Below are 17,933 nucleotides of genomic sequence, written 5' to 3'. Positions count from 1 at the left end.
GTTTCTTTGTCGAATGCTATTGTTGGGGTTTTTAATTGGCCTGACTCCGCATAAAGTTCAAAAGCTTTTCAATTATTTTAATTTACTGACCAGTAGAAACTTCTCAATGATTTACTCAGTCTGACACAGTGTATGAACACACAAAAAGAGATTGTGTATGATCAGGAAGCTTTCAACATAAACTGCTGTTCTAGTGATTTCACACATAATGTTCAAGTTGCCAGCGTTCTTTACCATTCACCTCTCTTGCCTTTGATTCACCCCACCAAGTTTTCTTTCAGTGCACTTTTCAAAGAAAAGTTGTTTGTATTAAGTAAAACACGACAGTAAAACTTCTTCTTAGACCCTCTACAACTTCTATTTTAAGTTTTCTTGTGAAGTGGTCTATATGCTAGAAAATTTCGTCAGTTTTTCCCCGACAAATCTCTCTCAAAATTTGGTATTTCAGTTTTTGGATAGATAGAATTTTTAAGGAAAGAGGCTTTCGTATTCTTTCCTCCACAGTGTCGGGGAAACCTAAGCATAATTCTACTAACAGTTTTCATATATTTGAGATCGTAAGATATAAAGGTCAAGTCTGGATGATGGCAACTCCCAGCTGTCCGGCTGTTAAAACTGTTTCCTTATTTGGTGATTTTCTTACGCTTTCGTAAATTTGTTTGTAGCGAAAGTGCGATAAGTATTCGGTTGTATTGCTGTGGTCCGATATGAAACGCTGCCTAAATTGGAAGCGGTAACTCTAATCTATGGTCCGCCAGTCGGCACTTTACATTTCACCTGTTGAATGATAATTTCAGTAACAAAGACCGTTTACATTTCAGTCGTAACAAAGCGTTAAATTTGCACTAAAGCATTCTTCACACTTTATCAATCACGTCGCCAGCTTGAAAAGACAATTGTTCAAGACTAATGACGGAGCGCCTGCATGGCAAAAATGTCCTTAAAATGTGATAAAATGTTTTTAGAGAGGAATACCCAAAGATATGAAATGCTCATTGATTTAAACGCCGCTCTTTGTTTCATCGCGTGTTATGAGTAAATGTTTAAGTCCCAAGCAATTGTCTTGAACTAGATAACTTCTTGAAAATATGAATTATGACAATATCAAATCAAACGAAAGGAAGGAGTCGTTTGTGAGATTCTGTTTCTTTCGTTCTCGATAACGCAGTCATTGCTTTTTGTTCGTTACTACGAACCTCGAAGTCCAATTGGTCAGATTATTCAAAACATCCACCAGTCACTTCTTTGATATGATTGGTGAAGGCGGAGACCATAATTTATTCCACTTGGCGAGACAGGTGAATTTCGGATTACAAAAGAAAAATTAAAATCAACGGCAGACGCCAGTTACGATCAAACTTCCCAAATCGTACAACATGGAAGAATTCAAGGCCAAAACAAGTCGATACAGACATGAGATTGATCAGGCCGAGGAACGCGAAAAATCCGCCATCAAAAAACTAGCGTTCGCAAATCACGATGCCGACGAGAAGGAAAAGGAACGGGATGCGCTCAAGAGGAGAAAACGGCTGCTGGAACAAAAATTGGATGCAGTGGAAGATCGAATTTTCGACAAGGACAAATTCTATCGCGAAGAGCTTGCGAGGAAAGAGAGAGAAGATCGACAGCGAAAGATACTGGATGAATTGGAAGAGGAGGACGAACGAAAATTTGAGAAGCTAGAAGCGGAAATTAGGCGATATGAAAAAGCAGCCGATTACAGCGAGCATAAGTGTGCCGAGTGTCGGCGAAGGCTGCAGACTGTTACTCGTGAAACCGAACGCTTCAAAATGCGTTTGCGAGTTGCCGTCGGAAAAGGAAGAGAGTTGGAGGAGCAGAACAAATTCGTGGGAAGACATTTACGAAAATTGGAAATTTCCGAAGAAAAACGGGGCGATCGCGAGGAAGCTTTTGAGAATAAAATTCGCGAGCTCTGGCAGTTGAGGAGAGACCAGGAAATGCGTTTCGAGACGGCGGAAAGGACGATTGGAAGACTAGAGAGGGAAAAAAGCGCGTTGAAGGAAAAGCTTTACGAGGAAAATCAGAAGCTCAACGACGTGAAATCTATGATGGACGAGACCATGAACGGTTTAGGCCGTTTCTGAGGTATCCGACGAATTATTTATCATATAAACTAGATAGCCAGAAAGTCAATAATGAACACTATCTGTCGTTTAGAGCCAAAGATTCACGACTTTAGCAGCATTCGCACATCAAATTATCTTGAAACTGAAAATGTTGGGTAGGAATATGTTCACAGAAATTGAAATAAAGCGAAATTTAAATGTTATTTGCTGCTTTCTTTATAAGAAAATAAATCAAGGAGAGCAAACATACGCGTGTTTTGTATGGAAATTCTCCACGCCCTATTGTCGATCGCATTAACTTTTACCGTCTCTGGGGATAGTGGGCGCATGAATGTTTCGACGTTTTCTGATAACTTTGGATTATTACCCAGCTCAGCTTAGAAATAATAAGAACATCGTTAAGTTCTACGGCGAAGTGAAAATAAAAATCCATATTTTTGAGTTTCAGCAAACAATGACTTGCCACAGGCCTTTTGTTTGCATTACTAAAGAAATGCAAATCTGTTCAGTTCATCGACACACGTGCCTTCCTTGGAAGTAAAAGTCTATTGTTGGCTGACGTCACAAGTTGAATTCTACATATGATTTACCGCAAATTGCTGGAGCATTCTGAAAACATATGTAGCCAGGTAATTTAACGATTAGAGAAACAATGCAGGCTGGGCATTATCATTTTTTTCGTAAAACACTCAGATGCGTTACAAAAGAAATGTAGAAGAAAAAATTACGGATATTGATTTTTGCAGTTCAGGTGGGATGGTGCCAAACTAGTATTTTGGAAGCACTGGTTAAATCCACTTCAAAGCCTAATTTTTTTTCAAACCTATTCTTCAATCTGTGTTGATTTTTATTGCAATCACCTGAGAGAATCAGTTCGTAACAGTTAAAAATATATTAATGTCATTGAAGTAGATTTTGTGGTTGTGTCGACCAGTATCCGGCCTTGTTTTATTTACATCTTAATTTTTATTTGAAGGTCGCACTCTCGGGATATACAACGCTTTTATATCCTAAAAGAAGGTCTCAATGGAGTCAATCTTTAGCTTTAAAATGGCAAAAATGTTTAGCTGTTACGCATAAAAAATTTAAACATTTTAACACTAAGTCGTAAAAAAAAGGTTAAGCGTAAAATATTAAGTTTTCTTTTAATCGCAACAGAAAGAGATTTTAAAAGCGTTAGGTATAAAAAGGCCAAGATTTGACACCATTTGCGTGAACAAAGAAATCAGATTTGATCATCTGGAGGTAAATCCCTGGGAACAAAAAGCCTTTTGGATTATGACTGTCTTAGTTAATAAAGAGTTTTCTTACATTGAACCTTGTTCTGTTCTTTTCCCTTTAGTGCGCATGTTATTTTCAAGTTGTCCAATGGTCTGTTAAGTTGTGTACAACTCGGAATATCAAAATAAACTATATGTCTTTCTCCTAGCTATCTGGCAGTATGCTATTTCGCTATCAACACCAACAGCTTAGTATGTGTATGTTTCTAAATCGTTATTCTAAAACCTTACTGCCAGTAAGAACATGCGTCACGGAAAAAAAAATTGATATTTCACATGACTCAACCGGGAACGCGCCTACTAAAGTTTAGATAAAATATGAATGAGATGCTTAGTCGACTAAAACGGCTTTAAGATTCATTTGGTTTTTCGCCAGCGTCTAGTGTTCATTTTCTGTCAAATCGTCAAAATTCAAAGCTGTATTTAAGCCGCGCACATGTTTGTGTAATGTCTTGTTTACGGTTATTGAGCCAACATTTAATGTTAACCGAGCAATTTAGTCAACAAGACGAGGGGTAATACACTAGAATTAGTGTGATAATTCGGAAAATGCTTACAGTAAAATCTATCAATTGAAAAAAGGGGAAAAAGTTGTTTTGCATACTGAATTCCGACATCATAATCAAGCTTGGCAAGTATTTTTCAGTTCATTTTTTTTAGGTCCTACTTACATCTTGTATTGTTTTAACACTTTGCAGCTGAGAGATGACACTTTTCAAACATTGTAGTGTCTGATTGTAATATAAGAATAAAATGGGCTCATTGAACTTTGTAGCAAACTTTCCCGGAAATTCATTTTGCATTCAACCCTTAGTTAAGCTAACGGCGACCACCAATCATTTCACTCCCTGCATGGCACGTGACTTTGATTGACATTAAAACAACAAAGGATTTTCCTTTCCAAGCAGAGCACAATTTTCTGTCAATCTTTGTGTTTGAGACGTTTTACTGCAATTGCCAAGGAAAAACACTCGACATTCAAAATGGTTTTTGGAGTAATTGGATTTGGTCTGACATCAACAGCATTGTTGATTACATTTGGCAAATATTTTGCAAAGGACTGGTTTGGTTATTTCATGTTCGGGCTGATATTGTTCGAAGTGTTAATGTTTACACTGACGAAAGGAAAGACCATTGCACCAGAAAGGCCTCCAACAAGAACAGAGAAGACTTCTTCAAACAGACCGGCGTCCCCTCCTGCCTCACCCAAGGCTGCCTCCTCGGCGAAGGCTGCCTCCTCGGCGAAAGCTTCTAATCAGTCGCCCAAAAACCAGGCCAGCAACAAGCAAGAGAAGGCAGCGGAGAAAACAGCGAGGAAAGCTCAAGCGAAGGAGGCTAAGGCCGAAGCAAAGGCGGCAGCTGCTGCTAAATAGTTGGGTTCATTATTTCTTTTTTTTTTTCTTTTTCCAAGGACCAGTGGTGAAGATATTGGCTTTGGCATCTATTTGATTGAAGGCATCCCTCGAGATGTGCATAGCTGGTTGTTGGCAAAGAAAACAAATTTATATCGGCATAAGTACGTTGACTTTTCTAATTGCCAACTGAAGAGACTCCTTTGGAATACCATGATTTATTTACAAAGTGTTTATTGAATATATATGCGGATCTTTTCTAGAGTTCTCTCTTTTTTCCAACTTTTTTATTCAAAAGATATTATACTATGTGTTTAGAGCTTGAGTTTTGTGGAGATTTTTGTAGGCAAGACCTATTTCTTTGTTCATAGAGTAATTATCTAATTTGTTTATATGGCCGTACACTCTTAGCGACTTAGCGCAATAACTTTGTTAAGTATTAATTATTTAAGGGAAAACGTTATTTTTGAGGTGTTTTTAAAAGAGATAAAGAAAATTCACGTAGTTCTTGTTTTTGATCATTGCGGCTTAGATTTCATCGAGCTTTTTTGAGTCTTGAAAGTAATGGATCTCAATTATGTCAACTATTGGATTAATATATTTCGCGAAACAGGAGTGTTGGGAGCTGTATTGCACCTTCTACTTGTAAATAGAAAAATGTCGCAGTAGGACAAGAGAGGGACTCATAGACTAACCAAGGTTTTTCTCATAAGCAAACAAAGTTCTGCAAACTTTAGGTTTTGACACAAAGATCCATGCGGGATAACTATCTACTGTCTGTTTGTAGGTGGGGAATTTGCCAACCCTTTGAAAAAAGTTCAAGACATATTTGCTTGCAACAAGCCATGTTTTGCATATGGAACTGCTAAATACTAAGATGCGGGTGGCTGAATTGTATGATAGGATCAGAATTAGTTGAATTGACAAGTTGTCATCGGCCAGCAGGTGCAGTAATACACTCGTAAGATCTATTTTCAACATACTCAAAATCTCTGAGGAAAGACAGTCCCTTTTCAGTAATGGTACATAACGCAATTAGGATTAAAAAAAAAAAGGTCAAAAGCACAGTTAAAATCTTGTACTTTTGTGGGAATCGGAGATGAATTCAGGGATACTCTCATATCTTTTAAATAAGTTTCCGATGAAGTAGGTTAAGGGAAAAGTCATTCTCATTTGTGGCTGGATTGAAGTTTCTCATTAAAAGCTCCTCCTATTTTTTGATAATGGGCTTTAGAAGCTAACAGCAGCCAATTTATACGAGTTCGAGGATTTATTAATTGTAGGTAAATTTATCGCAAGTTGTGGATGTCCAGTTTTACTAAACTAGGTCTCGCTAAATGAAATTTGTTTAAAAAAAAGTGAAAAGTTAAGGAAATTATCGGAGGACCCAGAATTCTCTTTTAAAAAGAGAGAACCTAATTCAATCACAGTAAAAAAAAAAAAAAAAAAAGCCACATTCATTTTTAATCAATATATTGCTTTCAAATCGCCTATTAATTCCTTTCCAAGCCTGACACTAGTATGAAATGTATTTTCACAAAACCTTACTTCTAAGAATCTATTCTGTTTCGGAACAGAAAATATTGAACCTGGCGTTCTCATTTTTGGTTTTGATCCATAAAAATTGGTCTTGTACTAAAAATCTGCAATTTTTCAAGCCAAACGTTGTATCAGAATGCAACGGATTTTAATTAGAGAAAAAATAATACTACGCAGCCACATTAGGAATTGCTAATTATTTTTCCAAAAAAAATCGCAGGTGTTAGTAAAATATTCTTCAGGTGCTTCCCGGGATCCTGGACAGAGCTCAAGTTCTTGAGAAACACAATACTTGTAGGTAACAAGAGCTATAGTTGGAACACAAAACAAACGTTATGCTGGTTGATGAACGCACTGCTATATCCATACTTCTCATCGAGTGATTCGTTTGAATTTACCGACGTAATCTGTTGTAGTTACATCGTATATTTTATCTTTCAAAGACGAAACGACGCTAACAGAGACCTCAACCTCAGGAATTAACGTTCACATCTGTAGAGTTAAAGGGATAAATTTAAATTTCTTGCTTTTTCGGCGGAGTTAACAAACATGGTGTCACTATTTAGCCTGGTTGCTATATTCTTCTGTGCGATAATCACGGCCCTTTTATGGTCTTATGGCTTGGAGATTTTCACCAAATGCATAAAGTTCATCTTGGTTACCATATTTAAAGTCATTAAACTTATTTTGTTGGGGAGAAAGAAGAACACTGAACAAACTGCACCTGAGGCCGACAATATTAAAGAAAAGACAAATTGACGACTGGCAATAACGCTAATCTAACACTTCACTGCGCCGGTTACGAAGATGTTTATGCCAGTTCAGTTATGGATATCTACGAAGGGAAGTGAAAGGGAATTGAAATCGGCAAAACGTATTATGTCAGAAAAGTCACTTTGTCCTCTTTGCAATGCTTGATTTATCATTTTGTTTATCTTTTTCGAAGGGACCTGATGGGGTACTGTATATATAATTGTGTTCTTTGCCTCCTGTGGTAATAAAGATATATATATGGGCGTGGTTATTTTCAGCAGGTGTTTTCTAGTTTATCAATTTGATTTTACTCGTTACCTGCTCGCTTAAAACTGTGTGAACATTGTAAGGAGAAGCTACCTTTGGATCAGCTATTGGGAATCGAAAGATGATTATCAAGGTCTTACAGAATTCAAAACATGCAATCAGCTTTTAGTCCAAACGGATACTTGTGCACCAAAAGATATACTGATTCACTTCATTTTTCTTTTCTTTTTATTTTGTTAGGCTTCGAATAACATCATGGCCATATTTTTGTTTCATTAGGACTGGGATACATTTCTGCATTTTTATTCAAATTGTTTAAATCTTCCGCACGGTAGATCTTGACAATAAAATTTGGATGGAAAAAAGAAAAAGAATTTTCATGTATACTGCCTTCTTGCGCGGGGTTTGCTGTTCCTCTGCTCCCCTATGGTCTTTTTGTAGGCCATAATTTACTCAACTCTCGCCGAGTTTTCTTCTTTGGTCCGAGGTACATCGTACCGAAAAAATTAAAGGGAGTAGTTAGGATGGCGTTAGGGCCCAGGGGTGTATTTCCCCCCTTTCCCTCCCCACCCTCCCCTCCCTCCCCTCCTCTTTGTGGAGAAAAGCATATGATTTGCACTAATGGTGATGATGGAACACCCTGATATTCCCTGAGGTTAGAAAGAAAAAGGAGCCGTGAATGGGTTATGCTTCTGCCAGATAACATCTTGATCATAAACCCGATGACAAGTCACGCTTGGGGGTCACTCTTTTTTGATAAATATTATATCGATAATAAAACAACGTGTCATGCCCCCAAATACCGATGACAAGCTGTAGTTCGTAGAATCCCTGTGTAAAACACTCCCTACACCTTGCCAATGCATGTAAATCTAACTGTAACATCAATCAATCAACCATTACTTTATTTACCCACGTAGCGTCAAGGAGCTCGTAGAGCTCGTTCAAAATACGTACGTGCACTTCCATATTACCTGTAGAACAGATAAACAAGAGCCGTAAATATTTCTAACCTCGCTCTTAAAAATAATTTACGCCAGTAGAAAAAAACTCTTTAAGAGAAACCGTTTAATGGCGCTGGCGATTTTGGAAATGTAATATTTCTTTTCAGTTGACGAAGAAAAAAAAATGTGAAAATGATACCAACTTACGTAGCTATTTCTCATATTCACATCGTCACCACATTCTGTTTTGACCGTTTTTTATCATTTACCTGAAAGACTAACATCCATTTACTTTTATTATACTGTAAAACTGAGCAATGAGTCGGAATATTTTTCCTACCATCACGTGTTGACGGCTGTTTTGTGTGCCTCAAGAGATGATTAAAGCTGTGCTTATAAAACATAATAAAGAGATTGCTTTTAGATATAATCGAGCAACTCGCATCGACGCGCATGCAGTGTTCTGATTGCGTGCCCCTTTTAAGGTCCATTTGCCAGTCAACACCGTTGCTTATCAAAATTTTTCCTAATCCGATATTTTTTGGGGGGCGAAGGTTTCCTGTAGGTGGACAGTAGCCAGCGAAAGTCTAGATGCGCTCCTACACACAAACACACACACACATACCCGAAAAACAATTAAAAAATGAAATAAGATAAATAAAATTTAAAAGAATTAAATAAATACAAAAAAATTAAAAGTACTTTCTTTTACAGATCGCAACACTTTTGGCTACAACTGCGAAAATTTTGACATTTCAAATAATTATCAGCATGTACCATTTGCATTAGCATTGTAATTAAGCATTTCATAAAACAACGAAGACCTTTGGTGGTCAATGTTGTAACTGAACAAATCTATTCTAACAAGAAAATTAATGAGCTTTTTTATTTTACTTTATGCTTGTTTTTTTCAATTCGTAAAATCGCAATAACAAGGGCAAAATAATTTAATAGGACTCCTGAGTCTTGGATTCACAGCAGATTCGGTTCTATTGAATGATACTGGACTATCCCCAAATTCTTTCTGAGTCTCAAGTTGTTGGCACTGGAAACATCAGTTCACGGTATTGTTTACTGACGTAAATAATAAATGCGCGTCAAAACAAAAAAAGTGTAACTGGTGGTCTTTTGTTCTTAACTTGCAAATATGTAGTAGATCGTGACCGGGCCGAGTGTTTTTCCAAAACATGTTATGCTCATTTGCACGTTCAACAAACCTCGATTCGCCTTACAACGTGGCCAACGGCTCGAGTTTTGTTCTGGGTTTTTCGCTGTGATCGGTTAACATATCAAGGCTGGGGATGGCCGGACCACCGGTGATCGAAGGATCTTTGAAAAACACAATTCATGCACTTGCATTTGGTCTAATTTGCGCAACGCTAGCTGTAAATTTTGGAAAAATTTTCGTCCCTCATTTTTTCCCATACATGGTGGGAATCATCATCCTGATCGAGGCAGTATTGTTTGCGCTGGATAAACCGAAAGATAATTACGAGAAGTTCCGAGTCCATGGAATTAAAGGAACCCACACAATTGAAGGATCGCCTCAGATAACAGTGTCTGGGCCGAGCGAAGATCCCGAAGCTACACCCACTAAGAAGGGGAAGATGAAAGACAAGTTGAAGAAGGGAAGGCGAGAGAGCGGTGTTCCTGGATCACCAAGGCACAGTCTAGTTCCTCCTCCGAGTCTTGGGCAGGAAGCAGTGGAAGGAAAAGAGACAGGGAAGGATAAAGTCAAAGAAAAGTCTGATAAGGAAAAGAAGAAGGAAGAAGAAAAAGAAAAGAAGAGAGAGAAGGAAGAAGAGAAGGAAAGGCTCAAAGCTGAGAAGAAAGAGGAGAAGGAAAAAGGTGTTGATGGTGATGAAGAAAAAGGAAGCTCTTGGAGAAAAAGGCGTGCCAAGACTAATAAACAGAACACTGTATAATTACCTATCCGGGAACGATCCTGAAATGACAAAGTAGCTTGCATTACCTTGCCAACAGATGCGGACATGACACGTAGTCTGACAATGAGTACTTCCCTAATAACAGGATAGCAATGTAGCAGCGAGCTGATCGAGTACCATTTTCAATGCACGCCTTAATGCAATTTTTGTGACTGTGCATAACTGAGATATTACTTACTTATACAACCAGCCAAGACATCAATTGGTGTAAAATTTTTGCAAACTGAAATTTCCAAAATTTGTCAGTTTAACTTTGTCATATCAAGCTATGTTTTGTTTTTCTGCATATTAATTAGCCATAAACAGTTCTGCCTGCCTCCCTTGACATCTATCAGTAACCCTGGCAACCTTGACAGTTATAGCCTGCTTTTTTACCAAACTGACATAATGACGTAAAGGAGTTGGTATTCTGCGTAAAAGAATGAGTGACCGTCTATATATTGAAGTAGGAAAAGAAATCCTGAATTTATCTATCAAATGAGTTTCTCGCGCTTTTGATATCGAGGGGTCATAAGCATAGGAAGGGAAAAGATTTCATGCTTTTAGCTCAAGGTTCTTTTATAAAATATCAGCCTAGTTTAATAGGATTCCTTTCTATGGTAAATGAATCTATTTTACTCAAACAATGAAGTCCATTGAAGCTTGTAAAAAAACATTTTTGGAAATCAGGGGCAAATAAAGAGGAGGAAACTTTTACAGGGGTAAAGATGTTGTCGTTCAATTGACTTGTGCGACCATTTCAGTAACATGTCATCAAGTGCTGAGATCCCATTTTACCGTGTGCGCGTGCGGACCAATGCGCGCCCGAACTTTTTTTTTTTCACTTCCTTTTCCAGAAAAGGACTGTGAACGAACAATAAAGAATGGAGGAGCATGGAGGAGAACAACATGGCGGAGAACGCTCTGGAGGTTTGCACAGCAATTTTTTCCTTGTCTCTGGCGTCAGAACCAGACGATCATTAGTCGGCCTCATGAAGTATGAGAACCCGTCCTCGTCCGCTGAAAAAACAAAAAAACAACAACGAAAAAAAAAGAAATGTCAAACGTATTCGCATCACCTGTTTCTGGTAACAGATTCATGTAAACACCGTGTTAAGGTAAGGTAAACACCTAAAAAATTATTATGTCATTATTATTTTTTATTATCATTTCTTTTTTTCCTTCTCTTTCGTTTGGCAAGATCAGTAAGCTTACTCTTTAGTTAAAGCAGTTAATTTCTATTCAGTAAGTATCTCTAAGAGAGAAATTCAAATATCTCCTAGCGTGCAAAGCACCTTGGGATGTTGTTTTAAATGAAAAGGTTTGAAACTTTGGCAGGTTAGAACTGCAAAGGAAAAGGAAACTTTGAGCCACAGTGCGTACTCTAAAATGCAACGGTTCTCGAATCAACACGTCACATTTTACGTTGTACATTTTTTTTTATAATTCGGCTCTATAAAAACGCTTTAAATGCAAAAGGAAAGCGAACTTTGGTATATAGTCGCGTTTCTGCTGATACTAATTGTGTCCCGAATCCTACGGCTAAATTAAAACTCTCTGTCCACATTTGAGCAGTCAAGCAATTTTGGGGGCATTTGACAACCCCCTTTGAATTTCTAGTTTAACACTACCCACCCCCCCACCCTCAGTCTTTTGTCATAAGAACTAGAGGAAGAAAACAATTAGTGATGGAAAAATGACTCTACCGGCTTAAATACATCTTTGAAATTAAACGACTTGAAAAGTATCTAAACTTGCCCAACGTGACCCCTAGAAATATCTCAACTTAGGTTTACATATAGCTCTCAAAAATGCTTCTAAAAAATGATAAAGAAAATGTTGCAGGTGTCCAGATATGTTAAAAAAGCCTGCCAACCTTAAAAGGAAATTATAGTTTAGCAAAAGTTTACTTCAGATTGGGGACCATGTCTATGAAAATCTAGTGGTTTGTTGATAACTGCATGCATGCAGGTAACTTATTTTTCATAAGGTTGTGTTTCTAATTATTTTTGGAAAGTGCACAGGGTTCATTGCCTTGCAGGGGTAATGAGAAAAGTCAATGAGAAGTAAGCTAGCATAATTTCCTCAACTGAATCTTGCATGATTTAAATGATGTGGTTCAAATTTACTTAATCAAAAAAGCTGTTTGATGGCAGTCTCAGCTCAGTGTTAATCATGGTGAAAATTTCGCTTGGACAAATAAAATAAGCTGCGGGAGTGAGGCCCACGAAAACCCGAGTTCCACACGGCGTGCAACTAATTATGGGAAGAAGTAACTACAAAGTCTCGCGATGCAAATTTACGTCAACCTCGTTGCCAAGGATTTATTCGCCGCGATTTGCACGTGAAATATTCATCTAATTTCCATATTACAGTTCCTCGTGGTGAAAAATTGTTTTTCGGCAGAAAGAAAGAACAAGAAAAACTGGCCAGTTAAAAAGATATTCCGTCTAAATGTGGCCGAAAGCGTTTAAAAGTCTTTGCTGCTTTTAGCTGGGGACGTGGCGTGGACCTACAGTTCTTCCCTTTCCAAAAAAGGAAACTAGGTAAGATAAACAGCGAATTTAACGGCTCAATTTGTTTAGTGCAGAGCGTTTCACGAAGTAGAGAGAATTCTAAAATAATTGTGAGCAATTTTTCGAACTTGTGTTCGCGACAGGCAGTTCCACATCTACATGTTCGTTAAACGACAAGTTATCTGAGAATATTTTCAAGGAAAAACTTATCGATAAACTCCATCAGTTAAACTAAACCGAGCAGCCGAACTTGTAAAAGTAATGTTTTAAAATTCCTAGTCTCGCCGAATTGAAGTCGAAGATATCTTGCATAGACGATGTTTTCAGGGAGAAAACGTCTTTAATGAGCGTTCTTCTAGTTTAACTTTCAATAAGCTGATTGAATTCTTTCACCCTTTAGACCGAAGAGTGATCAGCATTTCATTTCTCTTTACAGTAATACTGCTGAAACAGTCATTAAGATCACGAGAATAAAGAAAATGATCACCAACCTAAGAAGCTTTTAATTGATTGCTGGAGGAATTCTCCATCAGTGCCAAAAGAAATGTATATAGAAGATAATGGAAAATATGTATACTAATATTAGGGTGTAAAGAGGTTAAGAGAGTTTAAAATAGTCTCAGGAAATTAATAATAGCGTTGTATCTCCCTCGTAGATGGGGTAATATGGACGAGACATCGTAAATCAATCATGAGAGTGAACAGAAATGGAAGGAAAAATCAAGGAATTACGTAAAGGTAAGCTACAGAATTCCATTTTTTTTTTTTTTTTAAGGAAAAAGGTTTCTTATCTGCACATGTGACTGCCATTTTAAGAAGAATATAGCGACTGATTTGTGAACAAAACCATGTTGAGCAGTCAAGCCAAACATTTCGAGATAAGTACCGCGTTTGCTAGCGCTTGCCATTTAAAAGATTTCAAAGCATTCTCATCAGTGACAAGTGTTTAGCAGAAAAATGTTTTCGCAAGACGTGACAGCCTCCTCTAACAATTACTCAATTCTAAAGAATCGGAAGGAAAAACAAATCAATTTTACAAAGACTTTTCAAAAATGCTCCAAAATAGTCATAAGGCCCACTGACAAGCAAAGAAGCAAAAAAGGTAGAAATGTAAACATCTGTTAGTAAGGCAAGTACTCAATTGTTATTATCCAACTACACTCCAGAGAGAAAAATTAACGCCCAAGACGAGTAAAAATAGCACGCGGTTTTTGTACTCTAGAGAACCGGTTAGACATGTTTTCTCGCATCGCGCAAGCGACGAATTGGATTGAAGTTATAAAAAAAAAAATGGCGGATAATTTAAATTTTTCTGCCGACGAAGAGTCGGAATGGCTGCCGAATATTGATCCAAGTTCATTAGATAAATCGAACGAAGAAAAGTAGTCAGACGACAATGAAACTTCATTATTTATTGAAGAAAATAGAAACAGCAACACGACAACGCGCCAATTCCGTTCCGCATCGCCTACTTCTGTCACGCAATCACCTTAAATGTTCATCTCCGAAATTCGCCCGCACTGAAAGAACAATTTGGGGTGTTGGATAATAAATAACTTACATATTAGACGTTTTGGTATGTCGTATCGCTGAGTATTTTGACTCGCCTTACCGGCTCGTCAAAATACAGCGCAACTCGTAAAAACACTCAGCTATACCACACATCAAAACGTCCAATAAAATACATTCATTCAGACCCAGGTTAAAACTACAGGAAAAGATTAGTTGGCTAGTAATTATTTTTACAAGTATCGCAACTTGCGTTGAAATCACTCTTGATAAGTAAATCATTCATATGAATATACACGATATGCAAATCAAATTCCCGCGCAGTACACGACTTTCAGATAGGAACTCATGTCGCTCAGAAAGAATGATCGGAATGTTTACAAAACTTGAGCCCGCTTCGTAGAAAAATGGGTCTGTGTAGGTGTGTCCAGTACAAATTGAAATGAAGGTATCATTAAATAATTTCTTAAAAGCATGGCACGATTTCCGTACCGCGTCGTACTTCATTTGCTTGTGATTCGTTGATAAAGAAAAACGATTTCGAAAACAATAAATTTCCTTTGGGAAGCAGGCCTTGTTTTAGAATAGCTTTGGGTCATACGGAACTATTTCCTAAAGTGTTGCTTTTCATCTGAAACTTTCTGAATAAATCTGCGGATAAAAAAAATGCGGATTTTTTTTTTCAAAATGACCATCAAAGTTTTGAAATTATTTGCGAACGGGCAGGACATGCTGCAGGTGATTAAAGTGGCTGAACACAGTTTTTGATACCTGTGTTTCTTTCACCATTTTCTCTAACGCCCTTGATCTCTCGGTCGCCAAAACTGGCAGCAAGCAAGTTAACAACACAAACTTTGTTTTTTTGATAGTTAAGCTGACGTATGTGTCGTTGCTATGGGGACATGAAGAATATAAACAGGCCTTTAAAATCGGTTTTGTTTATTTGTAGAAAATCTAGTCGTTAGATATTCTTTATAATTTGCAATTGCGTGCAACGAGCTTGTAACGATACCCACAAGTTAACACCATTATGCTAACAATTCAACAGAGAGATCTTTAATTATCCCTTGTTGAAGGTTCACTCGATTATCTAGAATTTCCTTTGTTAAAAGTCAATTTTTTTCAATACTCCAGTTGCTTATTTCCTAAAGTATTTTCGTGCTAAATTTCATGAAATTCTAATGAGTGGTTCTCAAGAAATAGGCATATTTTCGAGAAAGCAATTTTCCATTCAATCGCAATTTTTTTACTTACTACGCATGCGCTGCATTTAACTGGGTTCTTTCGGTAACAATGAAAAAGCTGAGAATTGCTGGGTTCTTTGCACCGTTAACTTTCCTAACATGTTTTTTTAATAAAAGATTAAAGCCCTCAATACGTTGCGCCAGCTATAGAGAAAAATAGCACAGATAGTGCGGATATGTGTTGAGTAAATGAAATGACCGCTCTGTTGACGGTATGTATGTTTTTTTGCAATCCTTGTGCGCGCGCTGAATTGCATCAGCAAAAGCGCGCGCGAAAACTGTGTTCAACCACCTGAATTTCTTCTTATTGTTTCGGATACCCAAGTACTTGTAAGGTGCTTCTTTCCAGGTGTCATAGTTTCAAGCTCTTTGGCCACCGCCTGGTTAGCTCAATTGGGAGAGCGCCGGACTGCTGTGCGGAAGGTCGAGAGTTCAATACCGGCCGGACCAACACTCGGGGTCTTAAATTTATTGAGAAGAATATGCTTCCTTTCTTTAACATCGAGAAATGGTTAATTTCCCACGCACGAGATTACTTTGTGATGGATGTCCTCCCTGGGGTGGGTTGGGTGGGTAGGTGAAATCGCTACGGACTAAACACGGCTGCCAGAGGCGCCTGTCTGATTTCAGCCTTAAAAAAATTGTAACTAAACACGTATGTTGTTTAGAGAAATAGAGACCTTGACCTTGATCTTGCCCGTAAAAATTGCATTTTTTTAAATCTTTGTAATGAGTCTGCCCTGCTTAAATGAGCTTTACAGTTCTAGATCTTAATTATGAGAATTGTCAACGACGAGAAAAGGTCAAAAATCATAACCCACAGATAGCGAAAAGTTTTTAACTAAAAAATGTTCTTAGCTCAACTGCTGGTAAGACTTGCAAATATAACTGCATACTTAATTACATATACAGTTCTTTTATAGAAGAAAACATTCAACTGGCGCAAACAATAGATTGCTTTACGTCTGATGCTTTGCTTTGGAATACTATAATGCTAGTCAAATCTTTCCCAACTGCATTACATTAGGATCACTATAGAATTTTCCCTGCGAGTATAGATACATTGCCATAGCATTTGTTGAATGTAAAGATTCTAGAAAACTTAATTCAACTGCCGGATTTTTGTCTAATTACTAGAATTGAATCAATATGAAGGAATTTGTTCTGAGAGTAAGCATATTGATCTTTACTCGGAGCTCATGGTTTAATGAACTGTGATCACTGATTCAAAAAAAGAAACAAACACGCAGTCGAGTTAAAAAAAAATAAAGGAAAAAATTTCGCCTGTCGGCACGTTCACTTGTGGTGATTTTCAAGTCCAGATAACAAATTCAGAGAACCAGAGACGAAGCGAAAGACCTGTAATTAAAACGCTTTTCGTGTACCACTTTTATTTGTTATCACCAGTTTGATTTCGTGGAATTTTAAAATGTTCGTTTGTTTTATATTGCAGTCCTCTGATATCCATGAAGCGCCTTGTTGATGTGGAGCACAAGATTTCAAGTGAGAGAAAAAAAAGAATCGAACTGAAGAAAATGTACCTTAGTTATTGGAGAAAGACAGTTGAAAATCAGCGTTAAAGGTAACAACTGTAAGCTAAACCAACTGATTACATTTCCTGAAAAACGAATTTGGCGACGAATTGCTTAAAAAGAAAATTGAGAATCTTTAAGAACACCAAACAGATCTCTGAAAGTTAATTTTCAGTTGTCTGGTGATGAGCAAATTTTCTGTTTCATTTCAAGTTAAAACTAATTGTGAAGGAGCTCAAAAGCTAGTGGAAGTAAATTGGCAGGGTAAACATAATCAAATGATCTCTTCCAAATGTTAAAAGTCTAAGAAAGTTAAGTTGTTGAACGGACAATTCCATTGACTGCTGAAAAACTCGTATCACATCACAGATGTAGTGAAAACGTCAAGGATTGTTCAATGTTATTTTTCAACAAAATATTTGGAAATACTTTGGCATGACCAAAATAAAAAAGTATGCAGACTGTAGAGAAGGACACTAACAACGACTGCCTGAAAAAGCTTTTCTTTGGAAAACGCCATAACGTTAATTCCTGCCGGCATGAAATATTTTGATCTCGATCACAACACTCATTTTTATTATATTGATTATCACGCTTATGGCAGTGAATTCTCTTTAATATTCACATACATTGAACTTCTTTTGGCGAGCTTTCTGTACAGTCACTGGTATTGTGTTCTTTTAAAAGTAATCACAGGTCTCTAATTTTAATTTTCTGGATGGGATGTTTATTTTCAAATTATCCTCTGCAGACTCGATATTCATCAATTCTCAAAACTATTGTTACACTTTGGTAAATTCTTGTACAGTCAAATTTTATTTTGCTTCAGCTTTGGTCGAACTGTGACAACTTAGAATTGTTTCAAGTGCCAGCACTGACTTAGTTATTTTCGCCAATCTTTTTTACTTCATTCAGTTATTTTCTTGAGTTCGACTTAACATTTTGTTATGATCTTTTGTAACAGTTTCTAATTATCAGTAAAGAA

At 37.3% G+C, this 17,933-nt stretch overlaps 2 protein-coding genes and 1 long non-coding RNA gene across 4 annotated transcripts; all 3 read left to right on the top strand.

Annotated features, from left to right (window-relative positions):
• The first annotated feature begins 89 nt into the window (after positions 1 to 89).
• On the top strand, positions 90 to 3,404 carry LOC111322984 (uncharacterized). 2 transcript variants are annotated; one of them, XM_022926233.2, is made up of 2 exons: positions 90 to 2,106; positions 2,536 to 3,404. In XM_022926233.2, exon 1 carries the CDS (start codon positions 1,377 to 1,379, stop codon positions 2,103 to 2,105), a length of 729 nt encoding a protein of 242 aa, XP_022781968.1. In that variant the 5' UTR covers positions 90 to 1,376; the 3' UTR covers position 2,106; positions 2,536 to 3,404. The 2 variants fall into 2 exon arrangements, with proteins under 2 accessions (XP_022781968.1, XP_022781969.1); XM_022926234.2 differs by having other exon boundaries at positions 2,530 to 3,404.
• A 5,981-nt stretch (positions 3,405 to 9,385) lies between these two features.
• Positions 9,386 to 10,874, top strand: LOC111323011 (uncharacterized). Its single transcript, XM_022926267.2, has one exon. It carries the CDS (start codon positions 9,524 to 9,526, stop codon positions 10,145 to 10,147), a length of 624 nt encoding a protein of 207 aa, XP_022782002.2. The 5' UTR covers positions 9,386 to 9,523; the 3' UTR covers positions 10,148 to 10,874.
• Positions 10,875 to 12,136: 1,262 nt separating this feature from the next.
• On the top strand, positions 12,137 to 17,874 carry LOC148722391 (uncharacterized). The gene is made up of 3 exons (XR_015992520.1): positions 12,137 to 12,693; positions 13,320 to 13,401; positions 16,870 to 17,874. It is a non-coding gene; the product is annotated as an uncharacterized LOC148722391 (long non-coding RNA).
• The last annotated feature ends 59 nt before the right edge of the window (positions 17,875 to 17,933 follow it).

This window comes from Stylophora pistillata, chromosome 10 (genome assembly GCF_964205215.1).
Source record: "Stylophora pistillata chromosome 10, jaStyPist1.2, whole genome shotgun sequence".
Taxonomy (NCBI): Eukaryota; Metazoa; Cnidaria; class Anthozoa; order Scleractinia; family Pocilloporidae; genus Stylophora; species Stylophora pistillata.
The sequence above is the reverse complement of the archived record's forward strand: the minus strand, read 5'-3'. Positions and strand labels throughout refer to the sequence as shown.

Coding starts and splice junctions, on each gene's coding strand:
- LOC111322984 (XM_022926233.2), top strand. CDS start 1,377: ATGGAAGAATTCAAGGCCAAAACAAGTCGATACAGACATGAGATTGAT.
- LOC111323011 (XM_022926267.2), top strand. CDS start 9,524: ATGGCCGGACCACCGGTGATCGAAGGATCTTTGAAAAACACAATTCAT.